Genomic DNA, 18,116 nt, shown 5'->3' with positions numbered 1-18,116 from the left:
AGTTATTTGTAGTGAGGTGGATGGACCTAGAGTCTGTCATACAGAGGGAAGTAAGTGAGAAAGAGAAAGACAAATACCGTATGCTAACACATATATATGGAATCTAAGAAAAAAATGTCATGAAGAACCTAGGAGTAAGACGGGAATAAAGAGACAGACCTACTAGAGAATGGACTTGAAGATAAGGGGGGGGGAAGCGTAAGCGGTGACAAAGCAAGAGAGTGGCATGGACATATATACACCACCAAACGTAAAATAGATAGCTAGTGGGAAGCAGCTGCATAGCAAAGGGAGATCAGCTCAGTGCTTTGTGACCATCTAGAGGGGTGGGATAGGGAGGGTGGGAGGGAGGGAGACGCAAGAGGGAAGAGATATGGGAACATATGTATATGTATAACTGATTCACTTTGTTATAAAGCAGAAACTAACACACCATTATAAAGCAATTATACTCCAATAAAGATGTTTAAAAAAAAAAGTCTCTGGGGGGTGGGGTTTAGATACCAGCTGGTTAAAGCGTCTCTCCCGGTAACTCTAACTTGTAAACGGGGGTGAAAAACAAGGGTTTAGAAACGAAGTTTTTAATTGGGAAAGATCATAGTTTAGGTTTTTAAAAACAACGAAGTTTGTGACATGAGAGAAAATTGAAAACTTGGTGTTTTTAAATATTTACCTGAATCACAAAACAATGTGAAATCAGATTCAAAAGGAAGAGAATTTCTCTTCTGGGTACACATGTGTAAAATAATACTGTTTAAAGGCCATGCATGTCAGTGGCAGACATCCTAAACCTTGTGTCCGTGCTAGATAACATGAGTAATAATTTCAGCTTTCCTAATCTAAGCATTTTTATAAAAAATACTGGATTGGGGGCAGGCATGTAGGAAGGACATACATTTTATGCTGATGTTATTAGTAACCTCCAAAAATGAAATAATTTTACATGCATTCCTGAATCTAGTTACAGAAAAATAATCTTTTTTTCAGTGGATACATTACTGATGTGTATATTGTTTTCTCTATAATCAAGTATTGGGACTGACACTACTTCGAGATGGAATACAATGCCCAGATCTGAGAACTGCCTTCACGTGATCTGGCTACTAGGATTTAGTTTTTGTGGTTACTAGGGCACATAATTCAATACACTCCATGAGGTAATTTGCTAAACTATATCTAGGAGCCAGAAAGAGAGAATGCATATCCAAAAAGTGAGCAATTTATTTCCTTTCCACTGGCTCAGTCTCTGATTAGCCTTAATTTTCTCAAGATGGAAGATTGCAGTAGAAGTTAACCCTGATCACTGGTGTCTCAAACATACATTATTTGGGGAACATTAGGAGTATTGATGATGGTTTAAATTTAAAAAGGAGTAACAGTTAAGTGAATGTTCTTACTTAATAGTCCCTGCAGACTAGAGATGAAAGAATTTCCTTACAACACTGATATATCTGCCCTCCTAAGTCTGGCCCTTTGCACGGGTACGCAGTATCCTGCAGGGTTAACAAGTAACGGTAGGGGTACCATGCACACCCAGGAGATTGAAGTCACACACCTGCTGGCATTCAACAAGCCTTTTCCTTACAAAGGGCAACCAACAATGCCACTGATTTGGAAGCCTGAGCAATCACTTTGTGATGAAATTACTTGAAATGTTGACTTGCACTGCCTCAGAAAAAGGGCAAAAGGTAGTATATTCATGGGCTCTAATACAGGCAGTATGATTCGTATTTCAGACTGGATCTCCTAGATGGTCTGAGAACATCCACTGTTGAAATGGTTCAAAACAAGATGGGGATAAACATTTGACCTTTCATGAAGGAGGAAGATGTGTAGGACATGATATGCAATAACTCTCATGGGTGTTTTTCAGCTTAACTATCATAATAACCATGTTGAAAAAGTATAAATAATACACTTCTTCAGAATTTTGCTTCCAGATATGAAACTGCTGCTTCTGAAAACCTTGGGGAAGGTACTATAAAAAGTCTTACAGTTAAAATGATGTAGCTTTAAACAAACTCAAGAAAAACCAGATGCTTTTTACAGAGCTGGGGTGATTGCCTTTTGATTTGCAACAGTGAGTTTTCCTTCCCAGCTGGCAAAGGTTACTATGAAAACATTTGTTCCTCAAATCCAAGGAGCCAAGATCCAATGGGTAAAACTGAGCGCCAAACTGCAGCAGCTGGGATGATGGTATAACTGCCTGCTTTGCAGTCTTACAGGACTTAGAGGCATCCTGAAGGCTTGAAAGCAAATGCAACTAACAAGAAAACCAAATAAAGGCAAACAAGGAGAAAACCCAACTCCTCACTCCTCCACTTCTCTAGTTTTTCACCTGCCTTTCACCATTCCTCTTTCTACTGTGTCTTTATCGAAGAATATTGCTTATATTTTGGTTCCGGGGCCAAGTTCGGAGGGAGCCAAGTTCTCTGATGTGACATAGAACTCCATAGCAGGGAGGGGTTTGTTGGAGAGATCATGAAGTGGTTAGAAAATAGGGAATAGGGTACGGTTGGTAAGCACCTTGAAGACTGATTTATGCGTTTAAAAAAAATTCACTGTGAGCCACAAGGCCCCCTGGAGGTTTCAAACTAATTTCTGTTTTGCTGCCTCGATCACAGCCAGTGTTAGTAAAATGAACAGCTCGCCGCTTATGTAGTCAGACTTAAGGAGCTCTGTCCATCCTTACTCTTCCCGTGCCAGACTGACATTCTGGCTACCGAAATCTCTGCTGAAAGCAGGTATCACTACTGCCAAGTCACACCTGCCAAGTGCAAAAACACTCTGACATTGTTCTGGCACATTCCTCAAACTTGTGAGACTGAAATGACTTAAAAAAAACTGTAAGCACACTGGGGCTTTCACCAGAGAAGGGATTAAAAACAGGAGAGCAGAGTGGTTACACCTGGCTCTAATAGAGGACGATGGATTCTTAGGTTAGATTCATCTACCAGGTAGTTTGAGATCAATCAACAGTCACCTGGGAGCACAGGGAATGGAGGCGCTTTGATCTGGGTGTGGTGGAGACCATAAGTCAGAAGAGTCAAGAGCAGGGGGAGGAAGACAGAGCAGGTGGCCCACTGCACCCCAGGCAGCTGAGGGGATCCTGACACCATTTCCAGAGATTCTGCTCTAGTAGGTTGGCATGGAGTCTAAGAAGCAGATGCTTTACCAGCAGCCCAGGTGATTCTGAGGCACAGCCAGGTTGGGCAAGCTTTGGAAAGGGATGGAAGCACACTGCCTTCCAAGGTAAGACTGCTCTGGGTCACTGGGCACGGCTGACATTAGTCAGAATGCTGATTTTGTCAGAGGGCGCGACCTTATTGACGGTGAAGGCTTATGTTTCAATGCTATCAATGAGCCGAATAAACAAAGCTGATACTTACTACTGCGAAAGTCCCGTTCCAGATTCTGGTAGACACATTAAGGAAGTATTCTCCTTTCACCTGAAGGTCTTTCAGCCAGCAGGTGATGTTACTACATGAAGCGGTTCTGCAGTTCTTTCAGGTTGGAGTCAAGGGTAAAAGAAGAGAGAGTTAGTACAAGCTTTAAAAAATAAACACCAAAATTTTACAAAGATAAAACCCAGTACTGGGAAGGAGCTAAGGAAATGAGCAATCTCATGAACTATTAGTAGTAGTTACAACCCTTCTTCTGGAGATTTTAGCACTTTGCCTCGAAATGTAAAAAGTGCATGTCCTTTGCCCCTGCCGCTGCCCATCTGTGTGGAAGGCCTCAGGAGATAATAAGTGTGTGCAGAAGAGTACAGCAGGCCTGTTTATTGAACTACTGTTTATCAGAGTTAAAGAGAAACAACAACCCTCGCCAAGACTGTTAATCAACTATAGTGTAAGATTAAAAAAAAACTCCAAAGACTAAACAATCCGTGTTTATCAACAGTGTACTAGTTAAGTAAATTACTGAGTATACACACACAAAATGTAGTACAATTTAGTCAGTGACCTCATGATACAGATGCATTCCTTGAATTTTAAAAAAGTTGTCAGTAAAAGAGTCAGTGGTTGCCAAGAGTTAGGGGGGAAGGAGGGATGAATAGGGGGAGCACAGAGGAGCTTCTGGGCAGTGAACTGTTCTGCACCCCGTAATTGTGGATCCATGTCATCATACGTCCATCCAAACCGATAGAACACGCATCCAGGGTAGCCTAACGTAAACCATGGGCTTTGGGTAATTATGATGCGTCAGTGTAGGTTCATCAATTGAAACAAATGTACCACTCTGGGCTGGGGGGGGCTGGTTCATAGTGTAGGAGGCTGTGGGTAAGTGGGGCAAGAGGTATATGGGAAATTTCTGTAATTTAAACTCAATTTTGCTGTGAACCTAAAATTGCTCTAAAAATAAAGCCTATTAAAAGATCTGTGACATACCGGCCAATGAAAAAAGGCAGCTTGGTCCATTTATGTAACAGTGTACACATGCTTATATGTAGGTTAATGATTAGAGGTAAGGAAGAATGTTCATAAATGTTAAGGGCCAGCTGTTAGATTTCTGGAGAACTTTAGTGTTTTCTTTGTTTTTCGTCTTATGTTTCCTCTATACTGTTCACAGAAGTTGCCTTTGTTACAAAATCAAAACATTTTCATACCCTGAGATGAGTTTCTCCTGAGCATTTTTACATACCTCTGTTCACATTTAGACCACATTTGCACTGTAATTACACTATAGTTACTTAAATAAGAAACTGTTCATTCTGTTTTCCCACCCTTCATGAAATAAAATAATTGCAATAAAAGAAAAACAGGAGAATTTCAATGTTGTTCATAGGGGAGAACTGAGGTTGGGTTAGGTTTTACTGTTTACTAAATGTTTGCTTATTTGAATACTTCATATGTGCCAAGCGCCATGCTAGATGCTAGACAAGTGTCTTTCCCAAAACAGTGGCATAACTCTCGAGCAGGAGATGAGAAAATATTGAAAACAGAGAAGGGTGGTCAGAGAGTCAAATTTAACAGCTCAATAAAAGACGTCAGTGATTATGTGGAGGAGGTGAGGGGGGCTTCACCTCCCACACATGCCCAGCTCCCGCTCAGCTCTTTGCAACGTTTCCACTGTGCACGACACAAAACCAGTTGGACATGGAGTCCTGTTAATATCATGAAATTTGGAACATGTATTTTATAATAATGGCATAAATAATAATTCCAATAACCTAGATTTCAGCTTTTTTTTTTTTTTTTTTGCCATACGCCATACGCGGGCCTCTTACTGCTGTGGCCTCTCCCCCTGCGGAGCACCGGCTCCGGACGCGCAGGCTCAGCGGCCATGGCTCACGGGCCCAGCTGCTCCGCGGCATGTGGGATCTTCCCGGACCGCGGCACGAACCCGTGTCCCCTGCATCGGCAGGCGGACTCCCAACCACTGCGCCACCCGGGAAGCCCATCAGCCTGTATTTTCTTGATTCACACAGATCATCAAAGGCAAAATAGGAAAGTTCTACCACCTGAGGTGGCAGGAAAAAAGAAGTGCCTCAATTTCCAGGTAAAACAAACAATGAATCACTAAAGGAAGTTTTCACCCCATTAACCTGTCCTCACCAGTTCTTTTACATGGCGGAAATTTTCACTCTTGAAAGATACAGAAGAAGATGTCTGTCCTATTTTCAGTGGATTTATTTCGGCTTTGCAACTGATGTCACCAGCCTACAAAGAAGGACATCAAATCAGTCTTAGGAAGCAAGATGGTTTACGATGTTATTTTTTACTCGTTAGGAAATCCTATTGTCACATGTTGGGGCAGGGGAGGGGCTCCCAGGATTCTCTGCACTGTGCTGACCTGGCCACACTTCTGTTCATCACTAATGTAAACCCTGAAGTATTCAGATCCTCCTGGCGTGACTCGATGGCATGGCGCTGGTTCTTGCAGCCCACATGTGATGACACAAATTTGTAATAACAGTTGTCTGTGAGTGGTTTATTTAATTCAGGGTTTTTTCCTGTGGAACAGTTTAGGATTTTGCTTTCCTGTGGTCACCTATAAACAGCGCAGAAGTAACACTGCTGTAGCATTAGCTAAGTGCTAGACCACGGCTGAGCCACTGTCAGGGGTTTGCCTACAGCATCCCTGTAGCCGGAGGGCTTTTAGAGAAATACCCAGAGGGCTTTTAAAGAAAAACACGGGTCCTACAGCCTTAGCCCTGGAGATTCTGATTTAATTGCCTGGGGTAGGTCTGGGCATCACGTATTTAAAAAGCAACCCAGGTGATTAAATGAGCAACCAGGGTTGGCAACTACCAGTTGAAAGTCCAGGCTGGCAGCTTGAAGACCAGCTACTGACTGCAGCTGTGTAGACCAACTACTCTCCCACTATGGGTTCAACCTCTCACTTCCCAGCCAACTAACTTCTCTATAAACAGGGCTCTGACAAAGTCAGATGTTCAGCTGGTCAGGAGGTTTTAATAATTTCTGCCATCTGTACATCCCTAGACTCAGACATTTCTTATAATAATATCCTACTTCTAATATGAAATTAACTGCTTGTTTCCTAGCACCCAGGGTGCATAGGGGTTATCTTTTCAGTTTCTTGTCTGTATGATGCAGACATGACCACCCCCACTTCATGGAACATTTCCGTATGGAAGGTACACGTTCTTATAGGCAGTTTGGCTGCACGTACCTGGTCCGTGTGCACCCCAGTCAGGTACATCAGCGGGTTCTTGCCTCTGGTGTATTGAGGGATATGGATGATTACAGATGCCATGCTGACTGGAACACTTCCTGTTGTTACCTATGTAGTAAGAACACACTCTGATTGCCGCTACATCATACACACGTTGGAAGGAATGGGATCAATAACCCCAGTGTTGATGAAGGGCAGCTATTAAGTGGTAAGAGTGAGTCCATATGAAAGGGAGTCCTTACTTTATGGTCACTCTTTGGCTCACTGTGTTTTACCTCTTGGAAGAATCTCAACATCTACAGTTTTAACTGGTAAATAATTTGTGACTCAGGAGATGATTAAAAACACCTACCATCTGTGGGTTTGGTCTGCTAGGGCATGAAGTCCCACTCTGCCCCTGACTAGCAGTGTGGCTTGGGCAAGGTACTTCACCTCTTTATGCTTCAGTTTTCTCATTTGTAAAATAAAGATAATTGGCATATCAGTAGGTATGCACAGATACAGCCTCTGTTCTCGCTGTTGGAAAGTCTGTCCTAATTGTCCAGGGCTCATGCCCTACTGGTTGTTAAACATTTTAAAGAACACTCATAGGAATAATAATCCTATCAATCTCATAACTGATCTGGGAATTAAATGGGTTAACATACATAAAGCACTTCATACAAAGGCGGATACTTATTACATGTTCTCTGAATATTATATACTACTAATTGACTAAATGTTGCATTAAAGAAGTAGTTGCCAAATACCGTGTACATTTTATAAATTCCAGTATCTGGATCACAAATCAAGACTCCTTTAAGAACTTTTTAAATCACTGAATTATAGAGTTGCAACCATGTGACAGACTTATAGGAAATGTACAAAAATAAAGTGGTAATGACTAAGGGTGGTGGACGGATTCTTCCCTTTTTATTTTCCAAAGTTCATGCAATGTTATTATAAAATATCATTCTCTCATAAATTCATTTCTCTTTATATAACTGAAAACAAACTTTAAATTTGTACTTTGTACTTTACTAATAGCCAATAGAAACTGATTTTAAAATATTTTTATATACTACTTAGCATGACTGTACGAAATAAATATTTGTATACAAATGGTGAGCTTCTCAAATAGAAGTGGTTTCCAAGGATAAATTGGCATACTGATTATATTTCAGAGACTTTTGTCCATAGTAATATTATTATATTACTGCTCTGTTGATTAATGTGCAACATTTGCTTTCAAAATACATCAATTATCTCTTACCCAGGACACATAACTATGTACAAAGCCCACCTGTTTACTTATCAATGGTCTACCTTAGTAGTTCTCAAAGTATGGCACCCGGACCAGAAGCATCAGCGTCACCTGGGAACTTGTTAGAACTGCACATTGTTAGGTCCACCCCAGACCTTTTGAATCAGAAACACTGGAGATGGAGCCCAGTGACATGTGTTTTAACAAGACTCCAGGTGATTCTAATGCGTGCTCAAGTTTGAGAACCACTGGTATATTTCAACTTCTTTTTACTTTCTTCTTCTCCTCGTGCCCTCATTTTTTTACCCCCTTTCTCTTGATTTTCCATTCTTATGTCAGATTTACCAACCTTAATGAAGAAGATGAATTTTGGACCAATATCTTCAAAACTGTTCACAATAGAAGGAATATTCCCATCCGAGGAGACTTCATAAAAATTTATGTTGGTAGATCTGTTGGATGATGTTTGTAAAGCCGAACATTTTAGTTATGCTATTGTTCTTGAAGTTTAATATTTCTTTTATCTAAATATCTTCTAGCTTATTTTACAAGTGAAAGAGTTTACATTTAGGTACAAAACGTTAAATGAAAACAAATGCTTATTATGGACTTATGATCCAGTTATACATTTCTAAGGCTAAAACAAGTTCCTTTCAAAACATATCCCTTAATGATCACTCTGCTGAGATTCTTTGTGTTATATGTGTATCAGTTGTAAAGTTTCTAAAATAAGTACAAATGTATTAAGAATTTGTAGTGAAACTCTTCTCAAGATATTATATCTTGACAGGTATGTCAAGATATATTGACAGGTGTGTTAATATAGTGGACACTTGGTCCTTATTGATTGGATGAATGGATTTATAAGGCAGGGGATTTTCCACTTGGTATGATGGCTGAAATACCATGATAAGATATCGGGCATTAGCTCCTACACTACTCATCACTGGACGCCTGTGAAACGGGGTATACATTTTATTTATTATTCCTTCTCCCTGTCTTCCCTAGTTCCAAACCAGCTCTGACACTTTGGTCTGAATTGGGGTTGGTCAGTCTGTTTCCACCACTGACCATACAGACCATCTCTAAGGTGGCTGACCCAGGAGTTTTATTAGACTAGGCCTAGAGGCACTGGCCTAATTGGACTTCTTTGCTTGGGGCTGCTGAGTAGGGTTTGCAAGTGAAGTGATGACCAGGCCAGAGGGAACCCCACAGGACCACTCAGACTGGAAGGTAACTGAATACCATTCCCTCTCTTCACTCATTTCTGGGAATCTGAGGATGGATTTCAACTAGGGTAGCTTCATTGAGGGGTGGAGGGTAGATAGCAGGGATGGGAGTCTGAGAAGCAATATTTATTCCCAACAGAATTTATCCTAACTACAGGATGTTGATTCTATTTCCTTAAAAAAAAAAAAAATTGGACTGGATATTTTCTGAGATAGAGTTGTTTGGTTTCTTTACTGAAAATCTTGCCTTTTTCTTTTTTTATGCCTTAGAATTTTTTCCCAAATTCTCAAAAGGAAAATATGCCATAGGGACTTAAATAGATGTAGTATTTGTCAAGGCTATGTCTATGAGAGGAAACAATGATTTGTCAGCCTTACATGGAAAATGGGAAAATGGACTAGGATTTAAAACAGAAAGCCTGACCCCAATAAAAATTAATTACAATAAAAGAAAATAAAACAGAAAGTCTGGCTGTGTGTCCATGAATTATTCCCTTTGCCTTCCAGAAGATCTTTGTGTGAGCCCCTAAGTATGGCCAGTTTTTAAATTGATTAATATGCTCTGTTTTTGCATTTTAAAGAGATCCAGTATTTTTCCATGTTACTTAAGTGCTCCTTCAGTTACTTAAATATTGATCAATATATTTATATTAGCAGTTAGCTATACTAGGCGGATCTTGTTTTAGAAGTAATTCTACTGTCATCTATTTCCATCCATCATATTTGCACAAAATAATTACACACTTAGTATCAAAGTGATTCCTAAGGGATATACTCAATAATTGGGTAGGACTTGTTTTCAAAAAAGTAAACTCTGTGTGTGTGTGTGTGTGTGTGTGTGTGTGTATGATGTATATATCCTGGTAGATAAATAAACCCTGTATCTGGAAGGTATTCTGAAAACAGTCAAGTTAGTCATCTACAAAATGACCAGAGGAGATGCGGAGGGATGACTTCACTTTTCGTTGTGTACGTTTCTGTCATGTTTGGATTTTCTATCCATGTACATTTAATATCTTTTTTTACAAAAGACATTAAGAGAAATTACCTGAGAGGCAGGATTAGGAGCCACTTTAGCTTTAGTCTTTATAATTCTCCATACTTTTTTTAACTGCATGATATAATTAAAAGAATATGAGAATGTCTGAGAATCCAATTTACCATCACAAAAAATACATAGCTAAGATGTTAGTAAAAGTGAAGTCCCACTTCAGTATTTTATTTATTTCATCTTAAAATATCTGAAAAAATTGGCCATGGTGGGAGAATGGAATTAGAAAAAGGCTCTATTAACAAAAAGCATTTAGGATGAGAAAGAAGCATTGAAGGTAGGAAGAAAAAGAATCAGGTAATGTGGTGCTATCAATCTCTTTGGCTGCATCTGTTTTCAGTTACTTATTTTAGCAGCTGAGGGCCCTTTGAAATCTGCAGTTACTGAATAATTTTTCAGGGATGGATGACTTGGGCTATACTTCGTTTCTGCTTTTGCTGTTTGCAACTCACTCGATAAGGAAGCATTCTTTTCATCTTCGCTCATGTGTCTCTAGCTCTAGACATAATGACATATTTTCCTTTTTGTTTTTGCTCAGGGATCTGTTGGATGATCTACATATTCCATGCTGTAGGGGCTGGAGTGATGTTAGAGAAATCTGCGGTCACTGGACACTTTGAAGTGTGGCTCCTTGGGGATACGCTGCTGCGTGTTTTCCAGGGGTCACTGATCTGTGCTGCGAAGCTGCCTCAGTGTTTCAGCAGGTAGAGAACTCTGGTTCCCAGGCTCGGAAATGGGTGTCCCCTGCAGCCTGTGTACCTGCATAGCTGTGCCCCAATGTGTCTGTGCCCGTGAACCCACTTCCCTTCTCGAAGGTGATCCTATAGCACCTGTGGTGTCTATACGTTATTCACCTCTCAAGACACAGGTCTCTGAACAATTCAAGATAACTGGTATCAACTAGTACCATTTTGAAACATGCCTAATTTTCTCCTGGTTGGAAGAAACCCCTAGTCTGCTATGTCAGGAATTTTCCAACCAGAAACTAATTTTCTGTAACTAGATTCAGTATTTGTGTTTGGGGCTTCAACGTCCAGGAGTGGGGACATTGCTTGAGATCTCACGTGGACAGTAGGACACAGGCGTGGAGAAGGAAGTGGTGGCAGCTCCTCGGGGCCCTGCGAGTTCTGCTTTGACAGCTTGTCCGAGGGCCTGCGGGGGAGTTTCGCTTGGCATGTGACAGAGGATTATTCCTTTGTCTTTCTGGTGTTGCTCTTAGTCAATAAACCTAAAGGGTCCCTCAAGATTCCCCTAGGCACCAGTTTGTCCCTGGACTTCTGTTTTAGTTGACAAGGAGGAAATATTTTAATTCAAATTCCCCAGTTAAGAATGAGCATATAGAGGACTTGTTCAGTCATGAACCAAATATGTTAAGAGCCAGAGTGATGTCCATGTTCACAGGCTGCCCACTGTTTGACCTACCTTGTTATGTGAATTTCGGCATCATACAGCAGAGAGAGTTTGAAGTTGACTGAATTATCTGCCTTGTTTTCCTCGTAGCTTTCACTATTGAAAGGAACATGAGGAAATTACTGAAAGAGAAATATTAGAAAAGCCTCCCATCATTAATTCATGACTTCATCATGTTTTACCTTAAGGCTTGGAAACTGACAGAGGCCTGATTCTGAAGGTTTTGAAGATTGAAGTCGAAGTTAATAGTGAAAGTCACCTATACACAAAATGAAAATTCATCAATCTATGACGCTTTGTGCTCCGGGACCAACATGAAAAAAAAAAGTGGCCCATAAAAGTAAACTCACTCCCATTTGATTCTGAATTTTATAAACCTTAAGCTTTATAATTTGTAGAATATCTATGTATTTGTCCACCTTGCCTTACCTTCAGAATAGAACTGAATTCACCTGACATATATATACAACACATCACAGGCACTTACACTTATCTGAATTTGAAGGCTTTGTGCTGATGTAAAATTTGCTTACCAGGGGTTAAAAATGATATCCATGACTCTGTAAAGCACTTTGACCAGTGTTGGTCAATGTGTTCAGAAATAAAGAACTTTCTATATCATATGTGCCTTTGGGAATGAACTGCACAGGGGAAAATCCCACTTTTATTAATAACTTAAGGAAAACATGCAGATATTTAAAAACTTCCTCTAAATATGCAGGCAACGTTGATAGTCAAATGGATAAAGAAGATGTGGTACATATATACAATGGAATATTACTCAGCCATAAAAAGGAACGAAATTGGGTCATTTGAAGAGATGTGGATGGACACAGAGACTGTCATACAGAGTGAAGTAAGTCAGAAAGAAAAACAAATATTGTATATTAACGCATATATGTGGAACCTAGAAAAATGGTACAGATGAACCGGTTTGCAGGGCAGAAACTGAGACACAGATGTAGAGAACAAACGTATGGACACCAAGGGGGGAAAGCGGCGGGGCAGTGGTGGTGGGATGAATTGGGAGATTGGGATGAACATATATATACTGATGTGTATAAAATCGGTAACTAATAAGAACCTGCTGTATAAAAAATATAAATTAAAAAAAACACATGCAGGCAGTTATTTTGTGGTGCCTATCAAATGACGATACCTAATAAAGATGGTTCATTGGTTAACACCGATGGCAAGGAGGGGTCAGCATGGATTTAAAGATAAAATGCAAGGTGTACCTGTTGTTCCCTTTTTAAAGCAGGGTAGCCCACATTGCAGGTAACAGACTTCTGAGATGAAGCAATCTGGCATGTCACTTCTGTCCCATCAACCTGAATGAGACCAAGGAAACAATTATCAATTAGTATGCAATGTGTGTATGCGCACACACATACATGCTGAAGGATGTATAAACCACCTGGAAATTCCAGCAGAAAGGTTGGTTCACACCAAGACTTGAAAATTTTATATGAATTGTCCAAGTGGCTAACATACTATTTTTTTTTTTTTGCGGTACGCGGGCTTCTCACTGTTGTGGCCTCTCCCGTTGCGGAGCACAGGCTCCGGACGCGCAGGCTCAGTGACCATGGCTCACGGGCCCAGCCACTCCGCGGCATGTGGGATCTTCCCGGACTGGGGCACGAACCCGTATCCCCTGCATCGGCAGGCGGACTCGCAACTACTGCGCCACCAGGGAAGCCCCTAACATACTATTTTTTATTGCTAAGCAGGACACCCAACAAGACAAAGGAGAGGTCAAATACTGGAATTTTACCCAGAAATAAATCATATTTCTTATATTTTAGAAGCACAAAATAACTTTAATCCACTATTTAGAAATGCTGTCTTTAATGCATACTTTTCTCTCAGTATATTTTCAAAGTTGTAGTTTCAAGAGAAAGACAAATACAGTTTTGTTTATACCTTAAATAATTTAAAGAATCATTTTAGTTTTCCTCAGGATTTTTTCTCTTTAAAATAAGTTGTCATTTGGCACAAGAAATTTAAACACTTAAGTCAGAATAGGTTTAGAACACTAAATCTATTAAGTTCACATTGACTTTAAACTGGATGAAACTATTTTTTAATCCTTTCATCAAACAGTGAATTTGGAAAATCTCAGCTTTTTCCTTCTCTCCTTTTCACTGCTTGGTGGCAGAGGAGGGACCAGAGGGACATTCATGGGCAAGTGTGTTCCTGCTATAGCGATCAAGTCAACATGATTAACTGATCTCATTGGAATGCGGCATCTTGGCAGCAGCAAGACCTGTGGTTACTAAGCTCTGGCTGAGCTGTGGGACTCTAATTTCTCAGAGCAAGTGCAGCTCCCAGCATCTGTGCGGCACCGAGGAAGCCTCATCACACAGATGGCTTGAGGAGAGTTTATGGTAGAGTCTGGCTACTACTGCCAAGTGTCAGGGCAAAGGAAAACTGACCCCAGCTGTGAAGCAGAATTGGTCTAGATACACAGCCAGGATATGTTCCCAAGTGGTTAAACTAGTTGGGAGCCGCAAGTCAGGACTGATCATGCTCAGGGTTAAGGTGTTTCTTCAGAAAACACAGAGGACATGGAGATCTGAGTATAAGGGAGACGGTAATTGACAACAAGTAGGAAACAGATCAGTTAACACAGGGTGCTTTCACATACCGGCATGGACCAGGAAGCAAAAAACAGATTTTCTGAAAAATCAACAACAATCCCACTGTTGTATGCACTTTCCTTTTTGTTTTTCAGTGTTACTGAAAATGTTAACCTTTTGTTTTGGTTGCTGACAATGAAGGGCTGTTGTCTGTTAAAAGTAAAAAGGAGAAAAAGAAAGTCATTACAGTTTTTTTTTAAAAAAGCTAGTATTCAAATACTTTACTCATTAAAAAAAAACTCTTTAGATTTACTATTTAGAAGACTGAGAAAATTGCTTAATCATAAATTATCTTCATAGTAAAATAATATTGACAATGAATGACTAAATGCTACTGGATTTTCTTTTTTGTTGCTTTTAATTACATTGCAGAAAAAAGCACCATCCAAATACAAGTGGTTTTATATTTCTTAGTGTTTTACTTTTATATGGATGAGAGAAATTGAAATTTATGTTTTTATTTAATTTTTTTATTGACGTATAGTTGATTTACAATATTATATTAGTTTCAGGTGTACAACATAGCAATTCAATCTTTTCAGAGATTATACTCCATTCAAAGTTATTACAAAATAATGGCTATATTTTGCTGTGCTGTACAATATATGCTTATTATTTATCTATTTTATACATGGTAGTTTGTATCGCTTAATCCCCTACCTCTGTCTTTCCCCTTCCTCCTTCCCTCTGCCCACTGGTAACCACTAGTTTATTATTTTTAACTGTGAGTCTATTTGTCTTGCTATATACGTTTGTTTTATTTTTTAGATTCTCTATATAAGTTAGAACATAAAGTATTTGTCTTTCTCTGACTTATTTCATGAAGCATAATATGCTCTAGGTCCATCTGTGTTTATTACAAGTGGCAGAATTTTATCCTTTCTATGGCTGAGTAATATTCCACGGGCCCAGCCGCCTCACGGTATGTGGGATCCTCCCGGACTGGGGCATGAACCCGTGTCCCCTGCATCGGCAGGCGGACTCTCAACCACTGCACCACCAGGGAAGCCCCAGTTGTTTGGTTTTTTGAGTTGTATGAGTTGTTTATATAGTTTGGATATTAACCCCTTATTGGTCATATCATTTACAAATATTTTCTCCCATTCAGTGAGTTGTCTTTTTGTTTTGTCAGTGGTTTCCTTTGCTGTGCATAAGCCCTTAAATTTAATTAGATCCCATTTATTTATTTTTGCTTTTATTTCTTTTGTCTTAGGAGACAGAAAAAATACTGCTACAATTTATGTCAAAGAGTGTTCTGCCTATGTACTCTTCTAGGAGTTTTATGGTTTCAGGTCCTTACTCCATTTTGTGTTTATTTTTGTATATGATGTGAGAAAATGTTCTAATTTTATTCTTTTACATGTAGCTGTCCAGCCTTCTCAGCACCACTTATTGAAGGGATTGTCTTTTCTCCATTGTATATTCTTGCCTGTGTCATAGACTAATTGATCATAAATACATGGGTTTATTTCAGGACTCTCTATTATGTTCCAATGACCTATATATGTGTTTTTGTGCCAGTACCATGCTCTTTTAATTACTGTAGCTTTGTAGCATAGTCTGAAGACACTTCTAACTTTGTTTTTTTTCTCAAGATTGCTTTGACAATTTGGGGTCTTCTGTGGTTCCATATAAATTTTAGAATTATTTGTTCTAGTTCTGTGAAAAATGTCATGGGCATTTTGATAGAGATTGCATTAAGTCTGTAGTTTGCTTTGGGCAGTATGGACATTTTAACAAAATTAATTCTTCCAATCCAAGAGCACAGGATATCTTTCCATTTCTTTGGATCATTTTCAGATTCCTTCATCAATGTTTTATAGTTTTCAGAGTATAAGTCTTTCACCTCCTTGGTTAAGTTTATTCCTAGATACTTTGAAATTTAGATTTTAAAGGTTTTTAAGAGTTATAGATGTTTCTTTTATAGAAAAAAATCTCTATAAACATTCACCCAAATGAAGTAATCTAATGTGTCTTTTATTTCTACAGTTTTCACTGAACTTTAAAGGAAAACTTACTGAGCTGCTGGCAGCTGTTGAACATCTAGAACTAGATCAGAGATGCAAACTCCATCATCACCACAATCTTTATAGAAAGGGATCTACAAAAAAGGAAAAATAATCCCAGAAATTTACTCTTGAGTTAAGAAAGCAAATTGTGGAAGAACACATATAGTATTACTCCATTTACATAAAGTTCAAAACCATGCAAAACTAAACAATGTTTTAGGAATATATACATGTTTAGCAACATCAGAAAGAAAAGCATTGATAAATGCAAAATTCAAGATGATGATTTGCTTTAGGGGAACAAGATAAAAGTGGGTATGATGGGGTGGGGAGTGATACAGAGAATTTCAGAGGTATTGGTACCATTTTATTTTTTTTAAGTGGGTGGTGAGCACAAGGTGTTCACTTTATTGTTATTTATTTCTTCAACAAACATTTATTGAGCACCTGTGGTGGGCCAAACACTGCTCAAGGTGCTGGGAATAGAGCAGGGAACAAGGAAAACAAAAATCCCTGCCTTCATGGAAATTACATGCTGGTAAACTTTACATATAAGTAACTGTATTTCAATTAGAAAATTAACAACTTAAAGGCTATGTCCTAAGTATCCTTCAAACACTAAGGCAGTGACTGTGAAACTTTGTCAGCTAGTCTGAATTCCAAGAACGGCAAACCACACTTACACTGAAGACCTTGACTGTCTCAGAGTAGGCTTCAAGGGCAGGGTTAGTGCCAGGGTTTTCCAGACTGATGTTCACACACAGATCCAGAGAGCTAACAACATCAGAGGGCTCCTAAACACACACATACACAGAGTCAATTGATTAGGGCACGGCAGCTTCAAAACAAGAAAACAACCACAAATGTGTTCATGATTAAGGACACAGTCTACTCTCAATCATGCAGAATAGCTCTGTTTTGAATTTTCAAGGGTCTTGCTTCTTCACTTCTGTTCTAAGTCTGCTCTTAGCCTCTCCACTTCTAAGAGACTTAAAAACCTGGGCTCAGTAAAAATTTGAAGCAATAAGTTCTTAGTTAAGCTCATCAGTAATCTCATTATTTATACACAAGTAATTATCAATATTTAGATGAGATGTCCAGTTTTAAATGCTCAGAAGACCCCTCTGTCATTACCAAGCTCTGGGGCTGTTGGCCATGTTCTTCCAATTCCTATTGCCAAGACTTACGGAGTCCTTAGGTGTCCTGACCAAATCTCTGGAAGAGAATATTAGGACCTACAAGGGAAAGAAGTGCCCAGGGTTGGCTGTCAGGAATGGACAAGGGGACTCCCTTCCTTAGAACCTATAGTCTACAAAACCAGATAAAGTGTTTCCCACACTTCAAACCAAGCTCCCCAACTTCTGGCCTAGCTGACTGTTAGTGGCTGAACTGCTCTTTGCACATTGAAGATGATGCACGTATCACTCCACAGACATTAAAACCAACACTGTCCAGCTACAAGTACGACATTTCCTCTTTGTCTTTAGTAAAAACAGTGGAGGATTTGCAGTGTTCCAGGAGGCCTGGGCCGCTTCCGATTTTTGAGGTTTCCTGTCTATTGAAAAATGAAAATAATGCTAAAACAGGGTTGCAAATGCCATCTAGCATTCTTCTTCAAGAAAGAACAATGTCTGTACAATGGTAAGCACTAAAAATGAAGTCTGCATTTTCCTAGAAGTGGTGTCTTTATTATCTCTTAGTTCATTCACAGGCAGGACTTACTCCTATCTTGAGCCCTTTTGGAGGGGCCTGACCACTACAATGGCTTCCTGACTACAAGGAAATGTGTCCTCGGCTGGCTGTAGGGTTGGCACATAGGATGGACTTTGGTATTGATAGCAAATGTGGTGTGTTACGTGGAACACCTGTGGTCTTAGCTGACCACAATAACATCTC

The 18,116-nt window shown here is 39.5% G+C and overlaps 1 protein-coding gene across 1 annotated transcript in view; it reads right to left on the bottom strand.

Moving 5' to 3' along the window:
- Window positions 1-18,116, bottom strand: part of ITGA2 (integrin subunit alpha 2) — a 105,144-nt gene that overhangs the window by 6,302 nt on the left and 80,726 nt on the right. Inside the window, exons 18-27 of the mRNA XM_067730658.1 lie at window positions 16,904-17,014; window positions 16,230-16,312; window positions 14,220-14,361; window positions 12,811-12,903; window positions 11,755-11,831; window positions 11,585-11,668; window positions 8,232-8,334; window positions 6,637-6,747; window positions 5,559-5,663; window positions 3,390-3,503 (exon numbers count right to left, since the gene is read on the bottom strand). Coding sequence (XP_067586759.1) covers window positions 3,390-3,503; window positions 5,559-5,663; window positions 6,637-6,747; window positions 8,232-8,334; window positions 11,585-11,668; window positions 11,755-11,831; window positions 12,811-12,903; window positions 14,220-14,361; window positions 16,230-16,312; window positions 16,904-17,014 — 1,023 coding nt within the window. The remainder of the gene's footprint in view (window positions 1-3,389; window positions 3,504-5,558; window positions 5,664-6,636; window positions 6,748-8,231; window positions 8,335-11,584; window positions 11,669-11,754; window positions 11,832-12,810; window positions 12,904-14,219; window positions 14,362-16,229; window positions 16,313-16,903; window positions 17,015-18,116) is intronic.

Source organism: Pseudorca crassidens, chromosome 3 (genome assembly GCF_039906515.1).
Source record: "Pseudorca crassidens isolate mPseCra1 chromosome 3, mPseCra1.hap1, whole genome shotgun sequence".
NCBI classification, from domain to species: domain Eukaryota; kingdom Metazoa; phylum Chordata; class Mammalia; order Artiodactyla; family Delphinidae; genus Pseudorca; species Pseudorca crassidens.
This window is presented reverse-complemented; position numbering and strand designations above follow the sequence as displayed.